Source organism: Callorhinus ursinus, unplaced genomic scaffold (genome assembly GCF_003265705.2).
Source record: "Callorhinus ursinus isolate GAN/ISIS: 27379988/994484 unplaced genomic scaffold, GSC_fseal_2.0 scaffold20, whole genome shotgun sequence".
Classification (NCBI taxonomy): domain Eukaryota; kingdom Metazoa; phylum Chordata; class Mammalia; order Carnivora; family Otariidae; genus Callorhinus; species Callorhinus ursinus.
Window position 1 is genome coordinate 8,871,126 of NW_027397082.1, and position 25,484 is coordinate 8,896,609.

The following is a 25,484-nucleotide window of genomic DNA, read 5'->3' on the forward strand; positions in this document are numbered from 1 at the left end:
TGAGGCGAACCTCCCGGAAGTGGCTGTCGCAAAGACCGCGCGCACCCGGCGGGAGCTGGAGAGCAGCGGCGAGAGCGCTGGCGAGGAGACGGACTGGTCGCGGCCGGTTCCGCACTCCACCCTCTCACAAGCAGGATTTGCTTTCTGCTTGCGCTGGACCGAGGTCCCCATGACGGAGTTATCCGAAGAGGAGAAAACCTGTTCCGGGTGAGCCCAGGCCGCCCCGGAAATGCGATGGCCGAGGAACGGGCACCAAGGACCAGACTGAGGTGGGAGTCAAGGCAAGGGACGTAACTATGATTTTGGCGGTCTTCGCCCCACCCAAGTGAGCCCAGAATATCCAGAATGTTGGAACCAGCCACGCTTGCCAGGATGTTTCTCCCCCGAGTGAGGATTTCTAAGCGCTCTGCTCCATGACACGGGCGGGGAACTGAGGGCACAAGGCAGTAGCATCTGTTGCGTGAAAGTCCATATTACCCTGTGTCTGAGATCTTCCCTTGACTCACTGCAGTCCAGTCAGAAATCCTTCCACAGATCTTCCGACGCTCGCGGTCCTGCCTTCCCTGTCCCTCGCTCCGGAGGCACTTCCTCCTTTTCTCAACGTTCATGTTCATCCTCCCGTGTTCCTCGAGTCATGATTTCACACACACACCTGTCTCCCGTCCCCTCCTTTCACTCTCTCTTTGATTTCACTCGCTCGCCTCTTTACCTTTGGCCCTATATAGATCCTGAAGTTGGTGTTTTGGGGTAACCGCAGGCAAGTGTATAGACCGCATCGGGCTCATACTTGACAAATTGAGACTCGGTAAAAGGCAGTTTAGAACTTCGTAAAAGGCGTTCGATGACTTGGTTTCTAGTCTAGGTTCAGCTGTTACTTGTGAGCTTGGTGCAATCAGTTAGCCTCTCCAAGCCCATTTCTTTTCTATGAAGAAGGAAGCTGGATTCAATCAACCCTAAAGCCTGCTCCAGCTCTAAAATTCTTTGTCTCCTCAAACCATTCACTAAACGCTGGACAGTCACGGTTCCCTGACAAGTTGAAAACAAGGGAATAAAAACCACTATTTTAGAGACATGTATCCAGTTTATATGCCATTCAGACTTGAGCCCTATTTTGGATCAGATAAAAATAGTTCTCTTTGGCATTTGATAAGGTGCTCATCCCATAGTAGTGCACTTGTGAGATGCCTTTGTTTAGGTGGTTGTTGGGAGTTAAATAGTATATACTAAAATTTTTTACTCTTTCTCATTTTGTTTTTTAGATTGAGTTTCAAGCCAAGATACTGGATTCTCCTAATTAAGATAAAGAGCTCTGAGTGTGTAACAGTGAAAATGGCATAATCTGCATTAACATCCCATAGCTTGAAGGCATGACAATTAAGGAACACACATGGACTTGTGACACATGGAAATGTGTGCACAGAAAAAGGAAATCTATAATTTTCTAAAAGTAGGAAGACATTCTTCCTCACCAAAATGGGTACATTCTGCTCAGTTATCAAGTTTGAAAATCTCCAGGAATTAAAGAGACTGTGTCACTGGGGTCCCATCATAGCCCTTGGTGTTATAGCAATATGTTCTACGATGGCCATGATTGACTCTGTGTTGTGGTATTGGCCTTTACATACAACTGGAGGAAGCGTGAATTTCATCATGTTGATAAACTGGACTGTCATGATTCTTTATAATTATTTCAATGCCATGTTTATTGGTCCTGGCTTTGTTCCTTTGGGGTGGAAACCGGTAAGAAAAAGATCCCTTAAGATAAGGAACTCTAATGATAATCATGTATTTAGTTTATGGCTTTATCTGCTAACCAATAGTATCAGACACAGCCTACTTTTTGCCTTGGTAGAGGCTAAGCGTATTATTCTAATTACTGATCATTTAGAGCTCAAATAATTTATTTTGTATCTGTTTTGAAAATATTCATCTAAATTAGTATTTCCCAGAGAAATTTTAGTGAATACTTGTCCTGCATTAAAGGGAAAAAAAAGAATGAAGGGGACTGGGGGGTCTATAGTCCTAAATTTAAGAAATACTGCATGTAATACACCTCTTATAATTCCACAGTGCAGTTTGGCTCTAGGATCTTTTGTCATGTAATACATTAACAGCCCTCAGAACTGAGAAAACCTCTTCAGAAATTGCTGGCTTAAATCATAAAGTTTTAAAATCAGTGTTAAAATCATCACATAAGGAAGTACAGTATGAATCAATGTGTGGCTTTTTAAAAATTGTAGAACGTTTACGCTCATGAATTTCCATATTGCTTGCTGAGGGACACCACCTGATAGCTTGTTAGAAATGCAGAGTTTTGGGCTCCACTCCAGACCTAGGAATCAGAATCAGCATTTAACAAAATCCCCAGGTGATTCTTAGGTATGTTAATGTTGGAGAAACTACTTAAAGTGGGTACAGAGATGAGTAAGACAAATTCGTATTCTGAAAAACCTTATAATTGAGAGAAACCAAGGCACTTGTGTAAGTAACTAAACTATAGAGAAGAATGGGATGAGTGCTGTTGAAGCTAGAAGGACCTGATCTTTTTCAGCTGCAGACCTGAAGGAGTAGTGGAAATTTCCACGGATGGGGAAGAAGACATTTCAGGTTGATTGGTGGTGGAAGTATAATAGTCAGAAGTAACAGGTTATGTAGTGCCAATAAGGCTGAAACAAAGGCAGATTGCGGAAGGCCTTAAGTGCATGAGGAATTGTTAGGCCATAGGGAGGTAGTAGAGGTTTTCAAGCCAAGCTCTGACCTAATCAGAGTTGTGTTATAAGAATACTATTCTGACAGTAGACAGTTTGGATTAGAGAGAAACTACAGTAAAGGAAAGTACTTAGAAGTGATTAAAATGGTGCAAGAGAGATTTCCTAAAGAATATCAGCTCCAATGTTTGAATCCCCACCTCCCAAATACCTGCCGCATGGTCAGCTACCTTTTTCTGGAACTCCTCCCATTCTACTAGGAGTTTGGAAAAGTAGAACCAAATACAATCAGTGGCAGTGGGTTTGGGTGGAGCATGGGGAAGAGAAGTTAAAAATGAGTTCTGGTAATTGGAAGAGCAATGCAGCTGTTACCAGAAACTCATTATTTAAAAATATTTCAAACAAAGGGCTGGAAATGCAGGTTAGGATTCCATCCTTATCCTCACCACCCATAAAAGAAAAGAAAACCGTACCAAAGCATTTATTCATAAGACTTGACATGTTATTACTTAGGATCAGTTAACTGATAACTGATATATTTTTGTTTATATTTTGCTACCAAGGAAGATTCTCAGGATAGCATGTACCTCCAGTATTGTAAAGTCTGCCAAGCATACAAGGCGCCACGGTCACATCACTGCAGAAAGTGTAACAGGTACTGTCTATCTTTGCTCCTCATTGAGGACTGATCAACTTGATTACTGGTCTTAATGTTCTTTCCACCACGTCAGTCTTAGTTTTAGTCTCTATAAGGTGGCTTCTTTATAAAAGACATTGTCAAAATACTTGTGTCCATATCTCCATTTTATTAAGTTATCAATTTTGATGATATATAAGCCTCTTTTTTGTCATAAGTGAAAAGATTTTATTTATTTACTATTTACTTTTTGGAAAAAATACACATTTACTTTGCTTCTTGCCCTGCCAAGAGTAAAAAGTTACGCCTTCAAGGTGTTTCCATAGATCAGAATTAATTGTGCTTGTCTGCTGTGAAGGAAAGGAAATGACTAGCTTTAGAATTGTCCTGAGTCTAAATTATAAGGGTCACCTGCCCTTTCCATCATTTGGGTTGGCTGACGTTTATACTTTATGCATATCTAATAAATGAATTCAGGTGCATATTGTCACTAGTGTGTAATATAAAAAACTTAATGGGCAGAAAACTGAATCACTATAAGAAATATGAAATAAACTAGAACCTTTTTAAATATACAGCTCTTCCACCAGTTAATAAGAAATTTGTGACAAGAATGTTGAGGTTTAGGAAAACCATTTGTGGCAAATACAGTTTGGTGTGAGGTCAGGAAATGTTCTTCTAGCAACAAGGGAAGGAAGCTCAGTAAGACTTTGCTTGTTATACCACATCTTATATTCCATAGTTAGCTTGCTTAGCTCAGAGAATCCACATCTAAAGGATGAGAACAGGAAGGAAGGAAGTTATAAGGTCTGCTGGGTACCATCAACCAACCCTGGTAGAAATTTAGAAGTGATTTTGTTGAATCTCTGTTGTACTCTACTTCAGTCACTGCATTTCAGAGCTAGAGGAAGACCAGGAACCCATGCTTATTTCTTTGTAATGAACCTCTCAGTGGGCCTCTTGACTTCTTAAAACAAACTCACTTGTAGCAGACATCTTTTCCTCAGAATCTGTCAGAAAGCCTGACTTTTCTCATGCTGTTTAGAATTTGAAAGAAGTCACTGTTCAGAGTTGTTTAAAAACTCATAAAGACTTTGCTTTCTGTTCCATGGAGTATAATTCCTCTGAGACTCATGGACATGCTGGATTCCTATTTGCTTGATCTTTTGAAGACCAAAATTATTTAAAGTAGACAGGATTTTCTGCCTCATGTTTTATGTAAATTTTTCTTGTTAGATGTGTGATGAAGATGGACCATCACTGTCCTTGGATCAACAATTGTTGTGGTTACCAAAATCATGCTTCGTTCACACTGTTTCTCCTTTTAGCACCACTGGGTTGTATTCATGCTGCCTTCATTTTTGTTATGACTATGTATACACAGCTTTATAATCGGGTAAGTGACTGTGTTTGTTATAAAATCTATGCCAAATTAAATGGTAGTTATAATTATTTAAGAAGTCCCTTTTGGAAATATGATTTTTATGATTTAGGTTGGGAAACAGAACTTTGCTTTACCTATATATGAATTTCTTTTTTTAAAAAAGTATTAAAATTTAATTTTTTTCCCAAGATTTTATTTATTGAGAGAGAGAGCATGAGTGGGAGGGAGAGGGAGAAGCAGACTCCCTGCCGAGCAGGGAGCCCGACGTGGGACTCGATCCCAGGACCGTGCGATCATGACCTGAGCTGAAGGCAGCCGTTTAACTCACTGGGCCATCCAGGTGCCCCAGCACTTAATTTTTAAGATGAGGAAAAATTACTTTGTTTTGGAAACTTACCTTACTAGCTGTAGTTGAAGTTGATAATATTTTATTACTGTATATATAATTTGATTTCACACTTTGTAGCTGTGGTAAGAATAATTAGAGGGAAAAAAGGAACAAGAAGAAAAAGACAGCCCTAATATTTTCTATTTCCATCTAATTCATGTGGCAAGTCGCAGTTGTTTTGTTCGTTTCTAATTCCAGTGACCTAGAAGGTAGCTCATGGAGCAGGCATGTGTCCTAAAATATCCTCCAGAAGATTAGGTTGACTTATGGGCAAGTAGTCAGGAGATAAAGTTCGGGGTCACAAATTCAATCCCTAAAGAAGCCTGGTGGGTAAATGATTTTCACAGGCCTAAAAGGACTATAGCACCTGGAGAACATGTGCCCCTCACAGGTGGGACAACCCATACTCACCTCGGCCAGTTTCTGATGTTTGGAAACCTAGTCCAGTAATACTAGATCTTCCGGTGTTTCAGGAAAAATCAGAAAATCTGGACTTTTTTGTTTAACATCTCCTGATTTTTAAATGTTGGCACCTGGCTGAATATTTTAAAACATTTTGCAAGCCAAGCAGTAGGCATCTGCAGGGCATGTTTGACTGCATTTTGCCAGTTTTTAACCTCTGGTTGTGGCACATGAGGGAAGAAACAACTACTAAATTCTAGGCTGTCTGGGTTTTTTTGCTATGGAAGATTGCTGTAAATAGCGAGAAGCAAGGAGAAGATGGATGCCACAATTACAATTTAGATCGATGTCTCGTGCTGTTCATGCACATTAATGTTAGTGGGGTATGCCTTACACTAATTAAAAACAAAAAAGTAACATTTGAAAATAACTAAGAATGCTATCCTGCATATCAGTATGAGTTCAAGCATTAGAAATTCATTTGCTTTTAGCCACAACTTCAGGTTATCATTTGTTGATCTTTTTTGATCAGGTTGTTTGAGATGTTCCAGTACAGACTCACCACTTATGACAGCTGAATATTTCAAGTGTGTGTTGTTGGTTGTAGCTCTCCTTTGGCTGGAACACGGTGAAGATTGATATGAGTGCAGCCCGGAGAGATCCTCTTCCAGTTACTCCATTTGGATTAGCGGCGTTTGCGGCCACCTTGTTTGCCTTGGGACTAGCTTTAGGAACGACCATAGCTGTTGGGATGTTGTTTTTTATCCAGGTAAGTTTCTTGGTTACCTCTAGCTAAAAGTTGTCAACTTACTGGGGCTGTTTATAATGAGAGAGAGAAAGGCTGCATTTAAGTGTACAGTATGAAATGGAAATTACTGTTACCTATACCAGCAAGGTAACTAATCTCTGTACTAGTCAGATAATTTTGAAGTAACTTTGCCAGAATTTCCAGGTAACTGATTTAATTTTTAAAATGTTATCTTAGAGTTACATATCACTTTATAGTTGAGAAAGCCCTTCTCACATTATAGTCTCTCTTGATCTTCACACCAACCCCCATAAGGAGTTTGAAGAGGAGTATTTTTCCCTTCCTTACAGATGAGTAATTGAATTACAGAAAGGTGAAGTGACTACCCAAGATCACCCACTCATGTATTCAGTAAACTTTTATAATAGTGTGTATTTAATCATCATCATAACACAGCCAACGTTTATTGAGCACTTATGTGCAAGACACTGTTTTAGGGACATCACATGTAGGAGTTCATTTAATTTCAGTAACAACCCTATGGTACGGGTGCTATCTAATGCCTGCTCTGGTGAATTATTCCGCTAATTTCGGAGGCTACAATAATGAAAATGAAAAGCGTCCTGCCCCTAGGGAAGTCACAATTAGTAGTGAACTACTTAGTAAACTAATACTGGCTCATGTGTGTATCATAGATTTGTGTACAAAGTGCTTTGAGAACACAGAGGAGGAGGAGGATATGGCCTTGAAGCCATCCCAAAACAATTATGACTCATTCCATTCACCTAATTAGCTTGTTCATTAATTGAAGGCCCACTGTGGGCCAGCTGGTGGTGTGCTCGGCCCTAGGAATATGACGAGGACTCCTTGCCCATGAGTGTTTTTACTGTGCCACACTGTTTCTGTGGACACAGCCAGACTAAAAGGAAACGCAGACCTCATAGAATCAAAAATGCTGGCCTTGAGGGCTCTGGTGCATCACCCAACCCTTTTAAACTCATAGTTTTAAAATATGCTGGTTTTGGTTATACTTCATGTTTTCTATTAACCTGGGATCAAATTCTTTGAAAAAATTCCCCCAATGCCTCTAATTAAGAATCGTATTAGAAATAAACTAAAACCCTGTGGTGTAAAAGCTCACATAAGTGGAATTAATCATAGCTAGGAAAATTGATTAATAGAATCAAAACAATACATTTGGTTTTTAAGGCAAGCAGAATATCTGGGTTGACTGAGTCACTTTCTTGTAGTAAATAAATTAATGATAAACTTAAGGTTAATTAAAGATTGTGGTAAGAGATTTTAATAGCAAAATTTACAAGTACTGATTAAATGGATTATATCAGTGTTTTATCAATATTCTGGAAACCTTGTTCAGAAGATAGTACTTAAAACATGAAGCTTTATTAAAATAGTAGATTTAGATTTGATTACGGATTGCCATAATCATTTTGTGGAGAGGCATTATAGTGCAATGCTTAAGAACAAGAACTTTAGAGTCAGATGGACCACACCCTGAGTGTGCTACTTAGCCTCTGTTATCCTGGTCTCTTCATCAATGAAATGGAGCAATAAAACTATCTCACAGGGTTACTACGAAGATGATAATCTTAAGTGAACCAAAGTTTTATCGTAAAATTTTGCTGTTTATCATTTAATTTTCAGATGAAAATAATTCTCAGAAACAAAACTTCTATTGAATCATGGATTGAAGAAAAGGTAAATTTTAATAATTGTTTCCTTAATCTCAATAAAGATTAGTTCAGAAAAAAAATAAAATTAGTTCATAGGCCATATTAACTAATAAATGCCTGGAAGTGAAAACTTCACTACCAGATGGCTTTCTTAAGTCATTTGTATTCATACAAAAGATAAATATAGGAAAGAAACATTTTGATTCATTCTTGGTTTAATATAACTCCCACAGAAATTTGCTTCTTGTTCACCCTGAGTTGCTGAAGAAGGCTAAGCCATACATGAAACCATTTGGCCATTCTTTCTCAGATTAGGGTTTAAGGCCAACTATTTGGAAAGGAACTTCTCTCCTACCAAGGTGCCATCAAGTTTTTTTCAGTGCTTTGGGACTGAAAAAACCTTGATAAGCCCAATCAGATAGGTCTTAGAGCATAGCTTGCTACAGACCTCACAACCTTTAATACATACTTCATCCTATCTGTTGTGATTCTGTTGTAAAAAGTCAGTCTGACTACTCTGCTCCTTGCTTAAAGCTTCTCAGAGCCTCACCATCATTGTAGCAGGGTTTATAAACCCAAATGCCTGCGGAGGCCGGGCTGATAACTTAGGTGACAGGAGCCAGCCTGTGTACTAGAGCTGCCTAACAGATGAAACTGATTGTTACCATGGGGGGGTACTCACTCAGTATTCTGAAATCATCTAATTGTTTTTCTAGAAAAGTAAGAGATGTGGATTTCTGTGACATCTCTTTTTTGTTTTTTAAATATTAGCAAGCAATTCAAATTACAAACAAAAAACCTTGTGGGCCAAATAAAACATACCAATAAGACATATTTAGCCCCCTGGCAGTCAGTCTGTGAACTTGAAGTTACAGCAATAGGTTCTTAAACTTTTTGGTTTCAGGTCCCTTTTACATGCTCAAAATTGTTAAAGGACACTAAAGAGCCTTTGTTAATGTGTGTGATATCTATCGGTAATTGCCATATTTCCTGAGAAAAATTTTGAAGATTTATAATTTCATTTAAAAATAATAATAAACCCATTATATATTAATAAAAATAGCATATTTTTAAAAATTATATTTTTCAAAGTAAAAAATAGGGAAGAGTGGCGTTGTTCTTTATTTTTACAAATCTCTTTAATATCTGACTTAACAGAAGACAGTTGGATTCTCACATCTCCTGCATTCAGTCTGTTGCGATATGTTGCTTTGATTGAAGTATATGAAGAAAATCCAGCCTCACACAGATAAGTAGGTAGGAAAGGAGAGAGTATTTTAATAGGCTTTTTAGTTAATAGTGGATATTCTTTGATACTACATGAAAACTTGACAGGTGATAGTCTTGAAAGGTTAGTCGTATGTGAGATGTGAAGCCCTATCAGTAAACATTTTGTACTCTTGTACATTTCAGTCCATCACTCCATCTTGCTCTTTGAATGGACCTTTTACCCATACATGATTTTATAACATCAGGTATTGGTCATTTGGAAAATATAGTTTTATAGGGTAATGCAGATTTTCCAAATGCTGACACATTCATTCATATCACTACCAATTTTATGGGGGGAAGTCCTTTATTTCGGAAAGCAGTCAAGCTCATTAGTGGTGGATACAAATTTTCTAAAATTCTGATTTTCACTTGAAAGCCTTAATTTTTTCACTCACAAATACTCAGTTGTTTACATTGAAGTAACAGCTTGACTTTGTTCATTTTTGAGAAAATTTCTGCCAAATATTGAAGTGTCAGTAACCTTAGTTTCATTACTCATTCTTTCAAGTAAAAATAGCATTATATGAAAAAAGCTGGCTACACAGCTTTTGTTGGTTCACAGCTCAAACAGCTGTTTTCCTTGAGATAAGCACTTTGGCATGCTTTATGTGTACTCCCCGTCTTGTCACACAGAATAGTGAGAGGACATCTACTTGAGAGTTGAGATTTAATAAAAATAATAATTTTTATTGCATCATCAAGGACATTCTTGTGTAAAACTTTGGTTTTTTTGTTTTTTATTTTGTTTTTAAATATGAGTATGTAACGGTGAAGAATATAATGTTTACTTACACAGTTTGGTGCCACTGCCCTGATTCCTGCTTAAGGTACCAGCAATTTTATCCACTACTGCAAATGTCAACGCAATGAAAAAGGCAAATAACATGTTAGTATTAAAATGAAAGTTGTTTGACTTTGTTGAACCCTAAGAAAAGGTCTTGGGGACTGGAAGAGGTGTGCAAAGCATGCTTTAAAAGAACCATTGATATACAGGTTTAAGTCCAAGCTCCTTAGCTTATACATAATCAAACCTTTCATGTCTACCCATTTTCTGTTTCTTCTCCTGCATTTTCTACCTCTCCCCACCCCATCTCACTCTTGATACCAACTAAAATCAAAAACTCCTATTTTATACACCATATGCTTTTGTATCTTTTCACATGTCATTCTCTACCTAGAACACACTTCCTCCCTTTTTTGCTGATTTCTTCTGCCTCAAGACCTAGTTTAGGTGTCATTTCTTCCAAAGAACCTTCCTTGACTCTCCCTAGATTAGCTAAGTAGTTTTTTTTTTGCCTTTCCCATAGCACCTATTGCACACCTCTGTTGCTTCTTTCTTTTTTTTTTTTTTTGAGAGAGAGGGAGAGAGCACAAGCAGAGGGGAGGGGCAGAGAGAGAGGGAGAGAGAAAATCTTAAGCAGGCTCCACACTCAGCGCAGAGCCTGATCTGGGACTTGACCTCAGGACCCTGAGATCATGATCTGAGCCAAAATCAAGAGTCGGATGCTTAACCAACTGAGCCATCAGGCACCCCACCTCTGTTGCCTTTTAACACAGTATTGATAGAATCCCCCCAACTTCACTGAGTGCTTCTCTTAGGCAGAGAGCAGGCCTCAGTCTTTTTTGTAAGCTACTCTCATCCTTACCACTGTTTCTTTGTTAATAGCCTAAATCTCTGTTCTTTGAGACTTAACCATTTTGAAGACCCTGAGACTTGTTTATAAAAAGGGAAAATAAATTATCCTTTACTATTTGGGTGGGAATTTACACATTTTAGTAGATTCATACATACATATAGCTTGACAATTGTTTTAATTGAATTAACATCAATATTATTTTATAAGTAATTACAAGAAGCCTTTCCCTAAAATATTGTCCCCTGATAATAAAATATTTCAAGGTATCATTTCTAGTTAACATAATATATCATCATTAGAGTAATACTTTTTTTTTTCCTAAGGACCAAGGCTCTTCATAAAGTGCCATGCTAAATCTAGAAGTTATTTTAAAACTGGCACTCTGTTGCTGACTAAAATATACAAATAAATGATTAACTTTATAGAAAATTTATCAAAATTACTAGACACTAAAATTGATACAAATTTCAACTGGGTTTGTACACTTACTGTGGGAATAAATAATGTATCTTTATACCACTAGGTGTCAGTGGAACTTAAGAAATTCTAAGCCAGTTTATCTCAAGTTAAAGTTAACAATTTAAGTGCCTAGAATATTGGCATAAATATGCCAATATTTATGCAACTTGAATATTTATGTATATGCATAAAATGTACATATAAATGCATATATAAGTGAGTATATATACATGTGTAATGGTATAAAAAACTGAAAGAAGATCTGCACATTTCTGCTAGTTTTTTTTTTTTTTTAAAGATATTATTTATTTATTTGACAGAGAGAGACACAGCGAGAGCGGGAACACAAGCAGGGGGAGTGGGAGAGGGAGAAGCAGGCTTCCTGCGGAGCAGGGAGTCTGATGAAGGGTTCGAGCCCAGGACTCTGGGATCATGACCTGAGCCAAAGGCAGACGCTTAACGACTGAGCCACCCAGGCACCCCTCTGCTAGTTTCTTTTAAAAAAAATCATTTTCAGACAATGATGATTCCCCCTGGAACCCGTTTTCCTGGCCATTCCCATAGGTGTGGTTGCCACCCAGGATACAACTGTTGCATTCTGGAACACCTTGAAACAGTTCCTTCCACCCCGAATAAACTCTTGCTTTTTCTTAAATGTTTTTTATCAAGATCCCTTCTTTACACCTGGACTCTTTTGTTTGGCTGAAAAACCAAGAGCATTGAGGATTTGTTATACGTGGAGTAAAGCTATTAACTCATTTATTTATTTAGATTTTATTTATTAGAGAGCACGAGCGAGGGGAGGGGCAGAGGGAGGGGGGAGAAGCAGACTCCCCGCTGAGCAGGGAGCCTGATGTGGGGCTTGATTCCAGGACCCCAGGATCATGACCTGAGCCCCAAAGGCAGATGCTTAACCAGCTGAGCCACCCAGACACCCCACTATTAACTCTTCTAATAAGCATTTTTGAATCCTTGTTCCTGAATAAGCCCCGTCAGACATTTCCTGAACGATCTCATACGAGGTTGGTGTTATATATTATATAGCAACTTCCTCTTACAAGTTTGTCTCTCTTCTGTGTACACTAACATTACAAGAAGGAGGAAGCATTTTTAGGAGTGATACAAACTTGAGGAATAAATGTATATTACTATCAATACTATCAATAGTATATTATTTAGAGCTGTTTGAGGCAGAGGGCATCTGCCATCTTATCTCTTTGCTACCCACAGGCTAAAGATCGAATTCAATATTACCAACTGGATGAAGTCTTTGTTTTTCCCTATGACATGGGAAGTAGATGGAAGAACTTGAAACAGGTATTTACGTGGTCAGGGGTCCCTGAGGGAGATGGACTAGCGTGGCCGGTCAGAGAAGGCTGTCACCCGTACAGCTTCACAGTAAGTATTTCTGTGCAAATAGGCTTTCCTTTCTGTCTCACCCTCTGCCCTTTAAGTGCCCCTTAACTCAGATGACATTTTACAGTAAAATAAGTCATACAGTTTTTTTCAGTTTGGCAAAAATAAATCCAGGTTAACAATCCCAAAGCACTCCTTGTATCATGTCTCTCTTTTAAGTTTCTCTTTAATCCTCCATACATGTGACAAAGTCTTGATCCCTTCACTTAGTTATAAAATCTGGCCTAAAACTGCCTCCAACTTCTCCCTAACGGAAATCACACTTTACAATCGGCCTGGTTTCCTCAGTGAACTCCTTGTACATTCCTGCCACCTCTCTGTCCACACTGTTTTTTCTCTCTTCCGTGACCTCCTCTCTATCATAAGTTATCAAGGCCAGTTTCAATCCCACCTCACCTGGATTTGGTGCGTAACCATATGCTACTGTATGGTAGCTACTGTATGGTGCCCATGAGGTCTCATCTTCATTTAATTCTTTTATATCTTTAATTTAACAAGATTCTGGTACAGAGATTATGAGTTATCTTGATTTCCCCTACTATATTTAATATAGTACCATTTAATAAATTATTGCTGAATAAATTGTTGCTGAAGAGAAGTAAGTCGTAATGATGACTTTCAGTGGAGACTTGCGGGTGAATTTTGCAGTCTGTCTACCTTATTGCTAAAGAATCCTTGAATCTCTGTGTCCGCCTTCAGGACTAGCCTGGAAGCCCCGTGAGGGCGGTGAGCACATCTTCCTGATTCCTGGGCCATCGCGAATGCTCGATGAGTATACATGGGTGAAGACAGTGAGAATATGGAGAAGGAAGCCTCATGTCAGCTCCTACTCTCAGAGGGCCCACTTTCCACTTTTCTTAAAAAAAAAAAGTGGCCTTTAAATTGTCAGCAACTGTGAATGCTGGGAAATTGGGAGTTTGTCATGTCACTCTGGTATGGTAGATGGCAAAGGGCTGTTTTCAACACTGAGAGAACATTTTTTCTTTTTATATCTCCAAACAGATTGAACAGTTGAAACAAAAAGCAGACAAAAGAATCAGAAGTGTAAGTTATATTTTTGCAATGATACTGGTTTCTTTTTCCTTTTGTCAGCCTCTACACTTCTGTATAGTTTTCAAAATTGCCTTTGAGTAGAAGCCAACTGTTGGCTTTTCTTAAATGATGTTTCTTAATACAGTTGTTGAAATTTGATACAGTTCACTTTTGTTTTCTTTTAAGTAGTTCTACTGGAGGTTTAGAGGGAATGTGGTCAATTCATATTGCCAACAGAAAAATAATTATCCTCAATATAGGTCATTAGTATGAAATCCATCCTTAAACTTCTGCTGTACAGTTTGATAGCCCCTAGCCACATGTGGCTATTTAAAGTAACTAAAATTAAATAAAATAAAAAATTCAGCTCCTTGGTTGTACTAGCCACATTAGAAGTGCTCAGTAGCTACATGTATCTAGGGGCTCCCACATTGGTTACCACAGATATAGAACATTTCCGTCATTGCAGGAAGTTCTGCTGGACAGCACTGCTCTAGAATTTAATTCTTAGCTACGTGCTTCAAATGCAGGGTAAGAAAAGCCTGGAGAACTAGAAACATCAGTTCCCTCCTATAAAGGAACTGGGAGGGAAAGACTTGTCACCTGATATTTTGGATCTACCTTTAACAATTATTCAGGGGTAAATGTTAAATTGTTTTTCTAATTATTGATGCCAGGTACGGTATAGAGTAATAGAAGATTACAGCGGTGCCTGCTGTCCTTTGAATAAAGGAATCAAAACCTTCTTCACGAGCCCCTGCACTGAAGAGCCTCGAATAAGGTTACAGAAAGGGGAGTTCATTTTAGCCACAAGAGGGTTACGGTAAGTGATAGAAAGCACTGAATTTCTTCTTTAATGATGAAATTAGCATCTAGCCTAAAAAAACCCTAATTTTAATCTTTTAAATATTTCAGATACTGGTTGTATGGAGATAAAATTCTTGATGATGCCTTTGTAGAAGGTATGGAAATGGAAGGAAATGTTTAATAGACAAGGCTACTAGTAATAATTCCAAATTTTGTGGGAATAACTCTTAAAAACAATCAGTGTCACATGCATTAGGGCACATAATAGGAAGACACATCATCAAGCAACAGAAAAAGGCTTCTTACATTATTTCTCCATGGCGCTTCTATGTATCAGGTCTTTTTAGTGGCAGCTGACATTGGAGCTCCTCATGATCTGTGTGACAGGCACTTGTAGAAGTGCTTCACTTGTGGTGGTGAAGCCCCCAACAGCCCTCATTTACTTTTCATTGATGAGGAAACCAGAATGCACAGAGACTGAGCACCTTGCCCGAGACCACACTAAAAACATGTAGAGCCAATGCTCCAACCCAAGTAGCCTGGCTGTAGAGCCTGTCTACCAAACCCCTGTGCCCTATGCTCCCTCTGTGAATGAATATTCCCCGGAAGTTATTATGGAAGCTAATGGATTGATATTTTCTGTCTCTTTAATTTTTTTTTTTAAGTTTTAGAACTTTTCCTTTTTAAAGTAAAGATTAATTCTGGATGCTTTTTCTAAAACACTGGGTCAGTTGTAGATTAACCCCATATGACTGCTTAGGCAACCTTGATATTAAGAGATTTACATGTTAGAAAAAACCTAAGAAGGAAATTCACAGAGGCTACAGGGCGGTAGTTCCCTGGAACAGGTGAAGTATGACAGTGTGCCCAAAACACCACGATCACACATGTGCAAGTGAATACCCATATTGAGAAATCCTGCCCACCCCCACCCCATGTTCCACTTAGGGGTTGTCCTGAACCACATTAGTACCTTTCCTAGCTAACAGCATTTGGGAAATACTGGTTTTCTAGCTTGATAGACAGCATTTAAACATATATATTTTTTTTCCTCAAATTATGCTTATAAAAGATGGTAAAGGAGGAAAAAAGTAAAGCAGAACTAAAAGCTTATTGATTTGAAGTAATGGGACTTATTTGGCTCAGCAATATCACTAAATCTATTTATGTCAATTTCATTTTCTCCATCAGGTGTTTCACGAATCAGAGGCTGGTTCCCTAGAAACTGTGTGGAGAAATGTCCCTGTGATGCTGAAACAGATCAAGCCCCAGAGGGCGAGAAGAAAAATAGATAGCCACTGTTAAAGTAAAATTACTCTTTAAGTCCTCTCCATTACTTGAAAATTGTACATATTACTAAAGAATTATGCAATGAGCCTACTCTGGTTAAGGTGTTCTTTTCCTTAAAGGTGCCCTAGTGCCATAATCTAAATATTTCTATTACCATTTTGAAACGGAGAAGCCATTCTGCATATGCCTTTGAATTCCTGCCCCTCTTTGTCACCTCTTCCTCTCCCCAAAAGGAAAAACACTTCACCCAAGTGAGTCAGTTGCATTTTCTCTAGGATTTTTTTTATGCGCTGCACACTATGGTCCTCACCTGCAGATATAGTTCCCCCTTTTCCAGGAGCATCTGCATGTGATGCTATTATCCTGTTTCCCCCTCAGTTGTTATTTCTTATGTAATCGTCTACATACTATAGAACATAAGTCAGATTCAGTATAAGCTTGAATTTTATTACCTGTCTTTTCATAATGCAGATTTTGTCAAATCAAATAAATATCAATGGATGTTCTGTATAAATCTAGTTTTTCTAGCCTCTTTCTTTTGGCTGACTAAAAAGGTTTGTCTTAGTTCTTTGTGGAAAAACTCTCTACGACCTTGTGAAAAATTGGCATCTTTAACCATGAGTCTTAAGATATTCAGTAAATGAATTAATGGCATGAGATCCCAGCATTCTGGGAAACTTCCAACCTCGTGAGCTGCAACTGCTCATGTACGCTTGAATCTCTCAAAACCTGAAGCTTATGCGAATGGTAGGATCTAAGCTGATGGATTGGATGCTTAATGTTGGGCTTGTCTAAGCACAGGTAGAATTCTAGAAGTCACCTACTTGCATACTAATTCTTTCCAAGGCAGGGAACTTGAGCCTTTAGTGGTTCTAACAGTTAACATTAAGAGAAGGACACTTGGAGATTTAGCAGTGAACGAAACACGACTCTGTCCCATTCTAGTGGTAGGTGGGGAGGTAGACAAGCAAAATAGGCATCAGATGGAGTCGTGGATTGTGAAGAAAGCAGGTAAGGTGGTCTGATGGAAGTGACCTTTGACAGTTGAAGGGACAGGTCATGTGCCTTTGGGAGTAGCTGTGTCTTAGGCAGAGGGAGCAGCCAGAAAAACAGGCTGGCATGTGCCTGGCATGTCAGAGCCACACCGTCAGGAAGGCAGCCAGTGTGGCTCAGCTGGAGTGAGGGAGGGAGAGAGTAGCAGGGGGGGTCAAGGAGGTAAGACCACGGAGGGACCCTGTAGGTTAATTCTCGTCTTCCCTTTGTTTCAGATACTCAAGAATAGACATTTCTTCAGCTTTTCTGGGCTTGGGGTCTAGAAAGACCATCCAGGAACATTCTCCTTACCTCCAGTTAGAGGACAGAAAGGAACATTATTCAAGACTACTTAGAGAGCAACAAAGATGGTAAAGGAAGAAACAATGAATCGTGTGCTCGGTTGGAGTTTGGGCTCAGCTGGTATTTGTTTTACTCACAGTTGTGGGAGAAGAGGGCCTGGTTCTCTCAACATTGCCTTTAGTAGCCATCAATCTTGGTTGCCTACTAGAATCACCTACGGATCTTTTAAAAATCCCAGAGCCCAGGCTGTACCCCAGACCATTTCAGTCGGAATCCCTAGGGTGGCACCCAGTCATTATTAGGATCTCTGTAAACCCCTCAGGCAATTCTAGTGTACAGCCAGTTTGAGAGCCACTAGGTTACTTGAATAAGTGGTCCTTGATTCTGATTCTTATCGTGGTCCGTGAGGAAAAACACACCACAGTGTACATGTTTGTGATAGTTTATTTTAAAGGCTTTGCAAGTGGAAGCAACATGTGTTGTCTGGGGGTAAGGTATAGCAGGAACTGGAGTCCAGTAGAGAAAGATCAGTCAGTTCCTTCCCAGAAGATAAGCCTGTGGTGTAGGCTCCATGCTTGCCCATAGGTCTTTGTTCCCAGTTCAGGAGGTTTTTCCTCGGTGCTAGCTTCATTTACTGGAAAAGTGCACTTGACATGAGTTTAAACTCCTTCCCCCATAACTTCCAGTTCAGCAGCAAACTGTAAGGAAAAGATTTAGTCACCAGATACTATGTAGATAACACTTCGTGAACATTCTTTTTGGACATGTTATAGGTCCCCTTTTTTTTAATTCTCCCAAGTCAGAGAAACTAGGGTGTTTAGGAAGTGTTCAGTATGATCAAACTTGCCTTCTGTGGACAGACGTTAGTGTCCACAGAAGCACACAGAAGAAATTAAAGGTATGATTGATACTAGTGATAGGTTAAAAGATTAAAAGTTTCAGTGGTTTTGAGGAATAGTTAGAAAACATGAATTATAAACAGCTTTTTAAAACTTAAAGGTCTCTTAATTTGAACATTTTTGGACGGCCTAAGTGCTGGGACTGTCAACAAGGTAGGTTTACTGTAAAACAAGGAAGAAGTCACTTTGGCTCTTGAGCTGGTGGTCACTTAGAAAGCTTAGAGGTTGTGAGGAAGGGACAAAGAATAGCAAGTGGACCTTGAAGAAAGGCATGTTGATAAAAGTAGACCAAAAACCTGAATATCAGCAACATGTACGATGGGAAGGACAAAATTTATTTAGTTCAGGGCTAAGATTTACATTATAATTCTCCCAATATTTTTTAAAAAGCCATAAACTATGATTTTTATTAATTTAGTAACTAAAATAACAGACAAGAGGAAGGACAGAAAATGAACATAAGATTAGTTTTTAATCTATATTCCTACAAGGCAGGCTACCTCTGAGCCCCCTCCAGTTTCTAAGTACCTTAACCTACTCCTGGATGTTCTCATACAGGCTGTTGATTTGGGTTCGAAAGTACTTGAAAAGCTCTCCCCGTTTTGCTTTCAGTGTTGGTGTTAAGAGCCCATTTTCAGTGGAAAATGGCTCTGGATGAAGAAGGATGCTTTTGACCTAGAAGAGAAGATACGCGCGCACACACACACGTCTATTAGTGATTCAGACTTTCCTGCAGAGCCCCCTGCATACTGTAAAGAACTTGAGAAAAGTTGGGTTGATGAAGTGGGAGGGTAAAGAGAACAGTAACACATGCCCATTCCCACAAACTGATAATTTGGGAAAGAAGCGAGAAGGGAAAATGGATAATAAATGGCAAAAAAGGATTGTACAAGTAACTACGAAAGGTCACTGCCATTTGTACTTAGTGGGTTAATGGTACAAAACCTCAAATTCCTTTTAAGTTACATTGAACCCTATTATAAATCCAAACATTATGACTTGAGAGACCAGGATTACATCAGTAGTACATACCTGTTCAAAGGATTTAAGGCCACCATCTCTCCCAATTTTCTGCAAGTCTTCTAAAATGGCTTCCTTTACAACCTAAGAATATAAAACACAGCTTAAAGCATGGCTGGTTTGAAAAAGAGACAAACGAAAGGCTAAACGTGAACCAACTCAAAATGCCTACAAAAGCTCATCAGGATAAAAGCAGGATATAGGCGTATGTATGTACAAGCACATTTTATGCTTAATATTGCTCAAAAAGCTAATGAGAAGGAAAGGCAAATCTAAATGTTAACAGGGATTTTTCTCTGGATGGCATTTTTTGATTCTCTATTCTCCATTTTTTTCCCCCATAATGAACATGCTATAAAAAGAATAGAGGGTTTTTGTTTAACTTCCCATCCCATCCTATCTTCCAATCTAATAAAACCCATCAATCTATTTCAGCTACAGCCACCTATCCCAAGTGTAGGAAGAGTCTGTTCTTCCAAAGAGGAAGGCATCATTGGTGCCTGATTTGGTGGGGCCTCCTCTGCTCTCCCACTAGGGGCCCCAGGGGTGTGCATAGAGCTTTCTTAAGGGAGACTTACTTGGTTTTGGCACAGTTCTTCAAGGGAGCCTTTAACCCCAAGTTTGGCTACAAGTGAGGGCAGCACTTCCGGGTCAGGAACCACCACTCCCACTAAGGACGACTATGGAGAGGAAAAGGGGCATGTGAGAGCTAGGATCGTGGTGTCCCACACTGGATGAAGACAGTAGGATTCTATGTTGGTAATAGGTACTTCCCCAAGACCTCAGTTCAATATAGTATACTATACATTCTTCTCTCACCATGTATTTCAAACCTTCGTGGAATTCTGATCCCATTTCCCTACTCAATATCTTTTTACAAAAATGTTCTCTTCAAATTTGATGATTCAAAAAGAAATGGTATTCAGCATTAAGCCTAAAGCATCTCTGGCCTGTCTTTTGCCAAACCCCACCCACTCCCCAAAAGTTAAGTTTAAGCACAGTATGTATAAAGTAGTTCCTTGTACCAGAGGAACTCCCACTGTAGTGGGAAACTAAGTGTGACATGGGGTCCTTTGTTACTGAATGGCTACCCTTTAGAATAACTGTTAGAACAATTCTGTTGACTTGTCCACAGACTCCATCATAGTTAAACAATTTTTTTACATATGTATTGCCTTGAGGGTTGGAGTGTGACTTCACTTTGGTTTTATAAGCTCAAATCTTCTCATCCTAAACCCACCTATCCAGATTTCCTGTAGCTATCGGAGCCAGCATGGCCTGTACCTGAAAATAGCTATTGTTAAAACAGTGTATTACCCGTAAGCTATCCCCGTGCACAAAAATTTGCAACACTGGTCTACTTCTGATGTAGATATTCTCTATCTTCTCTGGAGCAATGTATTCTCCTTGGGCCAGCTTGAAAATGTTCTTTTTACGGTCAATGATCTTCAGAGTTCCATTCTATATGAAAGAGATAACAGCATCAGTGTTTTCGAGCCCTCTGGGTGATGTCAGTGAATAGAGTGGCAAAGTCACAGGTATTTTTCTTCTGTAAACTTGATCTCTAGAGACTTTTGAGCAAACTTTCATTTCTCTTTGTTAGCTTTGGGTAAAGGGGAGGGGAGTGGCTTCTGGCAAGAACCTGTCAATACTGTTTTGTGCTCTGCAGAGAGCCTCAGAAAGCATCCCCAGAACCTGCTGAAGTTGTATGAATGGTTGCCTCATCCAGTGAAGAAACTCTGCAGCTCTGAATTTCCAATAACTTAATTTCCAATTATTCCATTTCCAGAACTCTCAGGAATAGGGAAGGAGTTATAGACTAAAGACTTCTGGATTAGTTAGATCTCTCTCTCCTTGACTCCCTTTTATGTGTTGCTCCTATTAGATCCTGGAGCAGGCTGAGATAGCATCACTGCCCTAATGCTAATCAAGCAAGTCAATAATTGTGCTTGGTAGGATTGAAGCAGGGCTGGGGAAGGCTCTGACCAGCCACCAGAGGTCATTTGCAGCTTCATTTCTCTGAGCTAATTGGTCTGATGAGCTTAGTTAGGTTCTTAGGGATTTGAACTGTAGAATTGGGACAAGTGGCAAATACCATCCACATGATCACACCCTAAGTAGGAAAATAGACTGAACCAACCATGGAACCATCAAGAAGGCGGACTCCAGAAATTAGCCTTCAGGTCAGCCTAATGGACATTATCTGGAAGTGACTAATAAGGCATGGCCCTCTGTAACTCTAGTGTGGGGACTTACTCATAATTATATTTTTGGTCCATGGAAGAGCTAGGACTAAAACACAGATCTCCCACCTAGGTTCTTCAGCTGTACTGATCTCCTCTTCATAGTATGAGGATGCCACAAGAGAGGTAGGATACATCCCTAACCCTTCCAGCTGCCTCAGCTGATTTAATCTACTCGCATCTCTGCCCATCTTGCATATTATAAGCAGATAGTTTTCTTCAGTCCAACAGAGGCTCCCAGAAATTTTGAAGAAGCACCCACCGGGAGCCAACGGCCGATGTCTCCTGTGTGAAGCCAGCCATCCTCATCTAGAGCTTCCTTGGTTTTCTCTGGATCCTTCAGGTATCCTTTGAACACATTGTTGCCCTTGATGCAGATCTGCACCGAAGACAGCACAGGGTGGTCACAGTGCAAAGGTTGCAACTCCCAGCAGAGGCACTTGACAAAATACCTCCTCCCACCTTAAACCATTCCATGGTTCCCACTACAGTGGGAGCACCACCAGATTTTAGTCCCTGTTGTAGAGGCTAGGAAAGTGAGGCTCACAGATGTTCAGTTCTTTGTTAAAGATTTGAGTCAAACCCAAGTCCGCCACTTGGTTGTACTTGGTTGTACTACAGAGCACAACCTACCCACCTCTCCTTCATTGTTCACTGAAAAGTAGTTCATGTCAGGTACATCTTCCAGCTTCACATGATTGCAAGGCAGGGGGACTCCAACGTGCCCTAGAATACACCACATTAATTCAGCTGGGAAACCATGAAACAGTGATAATTCCAGGCACATTTCTGAGAGATTTATGGTTTGACTTCTAAAAGAAAGAGACTAAAATGTTACCTGGTGCCAATGCTGGATAAATAAGATAGAAACGTCTGGACTGAAACTTGAGTTTGGCATTTGCCACATTTGTCCAGCGCATTGAGGTTATCTCACCTAAGCCCTCGTTCTGGGAGAACCCCTCTCCCAACCACTGCATCTCCCGCCCAGTAGGTGGAGAACCTACCTGATGTCCAGTCCCCAGGTGACGTAAATGTACAGCCAGCAGTGCATTCTGTCTGACCATAAGCTTCGAACACCTGGGGAAACCAAAGAAGGGTCTGAGACTTAACGCAAGACAAGGCATGAGGAAAGCAAGGTCTCTCAAGGTTGAAAGATACTTGGTGTCCTAATACCTCCGACCCATGCCTGAGCTGCGAAATCTTCACAACTTGGATGCACTCAAAAACCAAAAGGCTCCAGAAATAGACCAAAGTATAGAAACTTCTACTGTATTTCAGGAAAGGTAGCATTTCAAGTTGATAGGAAAATGCGCGTTATGAAGTGAAGTGAGGGCCCAGGGGCCATGGAGCACTTCTGAGGGAACTGAAGAAAGGGAGCAGTGTTTTGTTTGTTTTTTTGTTTTGTTTTGTTGTTGTTGTTGCTTTTTAAGAGAAATGGCTCCAGCTGTGATATAGAACAGCGGTTGGCAAGCTTTTTCTTTACAGGACCAGATCGTAAATATTTTCAGTGCTGTGAGCCCCTGGGCTCTGTCTGAACTGCTTTGCTGATGGAGCACAAAATCAGCTGTAGACATCATGTAAATGAATGGGCATGGCTACCTTCCACTAAAATTTCACTTCTAAAAAGAGGCAATGGGCCAGATTTGGCCTGTGCTGCAGTTTGCCAACCCCTGGTATAGAGGATAACCTTGACCTGAGAGAGGCTGACGGGGCAAACCAGTGCCTCAGCTACTGCGGTGGGGGAGGGGCTGTGATAGGCAGACTTTGTAGAGATGGAGAAGGCAGCATTTCTGGGAAGTCTGGCAACAGGACCTACTGATCCATGGGTTTTAGGGGCTGAGGAAATGAAAGTATTAAGAATGGCCAAGAGGGTGCGAATTTGAAAGAGTAGAGGAGCTCTGGCCTTGGCATCAATTCAGAATCTTTTTTGATGGTGGTTATACCCAAGGGGACGTGGTGAGGACAAAGATCTAGTTCACTTGTGCTGTGCGTGTTGGTCCAATGGATGAACTAGTTAGCTGTTTGGGGGGAAAAAAGAGAATTTCCACACCCAAGCACTTGTACTCAATTCCAGATGGAATAGAGACTTTAATTAGAAAATTAAAACCAGGGCGCCTGGATGGCTCAGTTGGTTAAGCGACTGCCTTCGGCTCAGGTCATGATCCTGGAGTTCCAGGATCAAGTCCCACATCGGGCTCCCTGCTCAGCAGGGAGTCTGCTTCTCCCTCTGACCCTCCCTCCTCTCATGTGCTCTCTCTCTCTCTCATTCTCTCTCTCAAATAAATAAAATCTTTAAAAAAAATTAAAACCATAAGAGTATCAGAAAATATGAAGGACAGCAGTCTTATGGAATACTGGAGTCAGGGAGTGCTGTCTAAGCAATTCAAAAACCACAAATAAAGAAGATTAATCAGTTTGATGACGTAAATATTTGAAACTATTATATAGCAATCCACAATGCAAAAAGGTGAGACTAGGAAAAATATTTCTAACAAAACAAAGACTAATATTATTACTATATGAACTCTTAGAAGCAATGTGAAAAAGAACCCAATTATCATTCGGCCATTTTTCTACAAGAAAGTAATAGAGTAATTCATGGAAGAAATACAAGTGCCAATAAGTGATAGAAAAGATGTTCAGTGTTAATAAAAGAAACAAAACTGCAATGAGATTTCTTATGCATCTGGTTGACTAAGATTTCATTGAAAAAGCCTGACACGGGCAAGAATGTAGGAAATAAGATCTTTTGCATTATCTGCAGGAATGTATAAAAAAAGACAAGATCTTTCTGGAGGGAAGTGTGATAATCTACATCAACATACAAATCAAACCGATATATTTTGACCCAGTAGTCCCTACTTGCAGGGATTTAATACCCTAAATTGATAATTGCATAAATACTAAAGGATACACAAGTATCCTTATCACTTCACTGATTATAATAGTGAAAAAATAGTCAGTGACTTAAGTGCCCAGTAGGAGATGAGTTACTTAGGTACATCCAATAAACTATTTCAAAACCACTAAAATGATGTAGATCTTTATTTGCCCAGGACCAATGTTGATGGGACACAGTTTAATAAGTATTTTAGAACTGATGCCCGTTTATATAAAGGAGTCTATACACAGATGCATACAGAGAAGGATTATTTTCTCCTGATTTTGAGATTTTTGGTGACTTTCTCCATGGTGTTTTTCAGTTGTGTTTTCATTTTTTAAGGAGTGAACTTCATTTGTGCAAAAATGAAATAAGCTATCTTCGAAGAAGGTGCTTGGCTTACCGGACATCCCAGTGCCACCCGGAGGAATGTCAAGACTGGACAGGCGATGGGGGCAGCTCCAGTGACCATGAGTTGAACATTCCCGCCCAGTCTGGCCTGTTCAGTAGGGAAAAAAAAAACCACTGAAACCTCTTTCCTTGCCTTCAGTTTGCTCCACTGCTAACTGGGTGGAGCAGCCTACCCAGTATAAGAACTAAACTAGTTAATAGCGCCTGGCCTTGAGGAAAAGCACTTAAAATGTTAGCTGCTCTTATCACTATCCTCTATAGCTGGGACTTGACCTGCTGTTTTTAAATATTTCCTCGGATAATTTATATTCTCAGGCCCTTTGCATTACCTATAATCTCAACAGATCAACTAAGAGAATAAAAGTATGCATTAGAACCTATGTAAAATCCTTTCTTTTTTTTTGCTTTTTCACCAATTTCCTTTAATGACAAAGTTGTCCAAGAGAGTAAACACCGTTAAAGAGACACTCAGCCATCAGAGAAAAAGCAAAGTGTGATAAGCTAGCCAGAAGCCCAGATATTTGCCTGGCTCTGTCCAGGACCCAGCCAACCTACCTGGATCTTTGCAAAGATGAGCTTGTCCCATAAACTGTCACGCCTGATGATCCCCTTTTTCACTTCATTGAATTTACAGGAAATAGCCAAGTTCAACAAGAACTTCTTCAAGGGTGTGTTGGCTTCATTTTGTACCTGCAAGATGATAGCTCCTCTTAGTTCAAAACCAATTGGAGATACTCACCAAAGCCATTCATCGGTGAGCAAGATATAGTGCCTTCTTGTTTCATAAGGAAGTGACTTTCATTCATGAACTGGATTGCTAA

At 39.7% G+C, this 25,484-nt stretch overlaps 2 protein-coding genes across 6 annotated transcripts in view; one reads left to right on the top strand and one right to left on the bottom strand.

Annotated features, from left to right (window-relative positions):
- Positions 1 to 16: 16 nt before the first annotated feature.
- On the top strand, positions 17 to 16,388 carry ZDHHC6 (zDHHC palmitoyltransferase 6). Of its 3 annotated transcripts, none has more exons than XM_025881062.1 (11): positions 17 to 269; positions 1,260 to 1,740; positions 3,272 to 3,363; positions 4,582 to 4,741; positions 6,127 to 6,288; positions 7,933 to 7,986; positions 12,560 to 12,727; positions 13,748 to 13,789; positions 14,455 to 14,600; positions 14,693 to 14,739; positions 15,776 to 16,388. In XM_025881062.1, exons 2-11 carry the CDS (start codon positions 1,474 to 1,476, stop codon positions 15,877 to 15,879), a joined length of 1,242 nt encoding a protein of 413 aa, XP_025736847.1. In that variant the 5' UTR covers positions 17 to 269; positions 1,260 to 1,473; the 3' UTR covers positions 15,880 to 16,388. The 3 variants fall into 3 exon arrangements, with proteins under 3 accessions (XP_025736847.1, XP_025736848.1, XP_025736849.1); XM_025881063.1 differs by having other exon boundaries at positions 17 to 207; XM_025881064.2 differs by lacking the exon at positions 17 to 269 and having other exon boundaries at positions 1,560 to 1,740; positions 4,674 to 4,741.
- Positions 16,389 to 17,635: 1,247 nt separating this feature from the next.
- The window catches only part of ACSL5 (acyl-CoA synthetase long chain family member 5), a 45,469-nt gene continuing 37,620 nt past the window's right edge, over positions 17,636 to 25,484 (bottom strand). For all 3 annotated transcript variants that reach the window (XM_073904202.1, XM_025880472.2, XM_073904201.1), the window contains exons 13-22: positions 25,219 to 25,353; positions 24,656 to 24,751; positions 22,376 to 22,448; positions 22,009 to 22,097; positions 21,634 to 21,750; positions 20,446 to 20,589; positions 19,707 to 19,808; positions 19,141 to 19,212; positions 18,637 to 18,783; positions 17,636 to 17,907 (exon numbers count right to left, since the gene is read on the bottom strand). In XM_073904202.1, the coding sequence (XP_073760303.1) occupies positions 18,643 to 18,783; positions 19,141 to 19,212; positions 19,707 to 19,808; positions 20,446 to 20,589; positions 21,634 to 21,750; positions 22,009 to 22,097; positions 22,376 to 22,448; positions 24,656 to 24,751; positions 25,219 to 25,353 (969 nt within the window). In that variant the 3' untranslated portion in view covers positions 17,636 to 17,907; positions 18,637 to 18,642. The remainder of the gene's footprint in view (positions 17,908 to 18,636; positions 18,784 to 19,140; positions 19,213 to 19,706; positions 19,809 to 20,445; positions 20,590 to 21,633; positions 21,751 to 22,008; positions 22,098 to 22,375; positions 22,449 to 24,655; positions 24,752 to 25,218; positions 25,354 to 25,484) is intronic.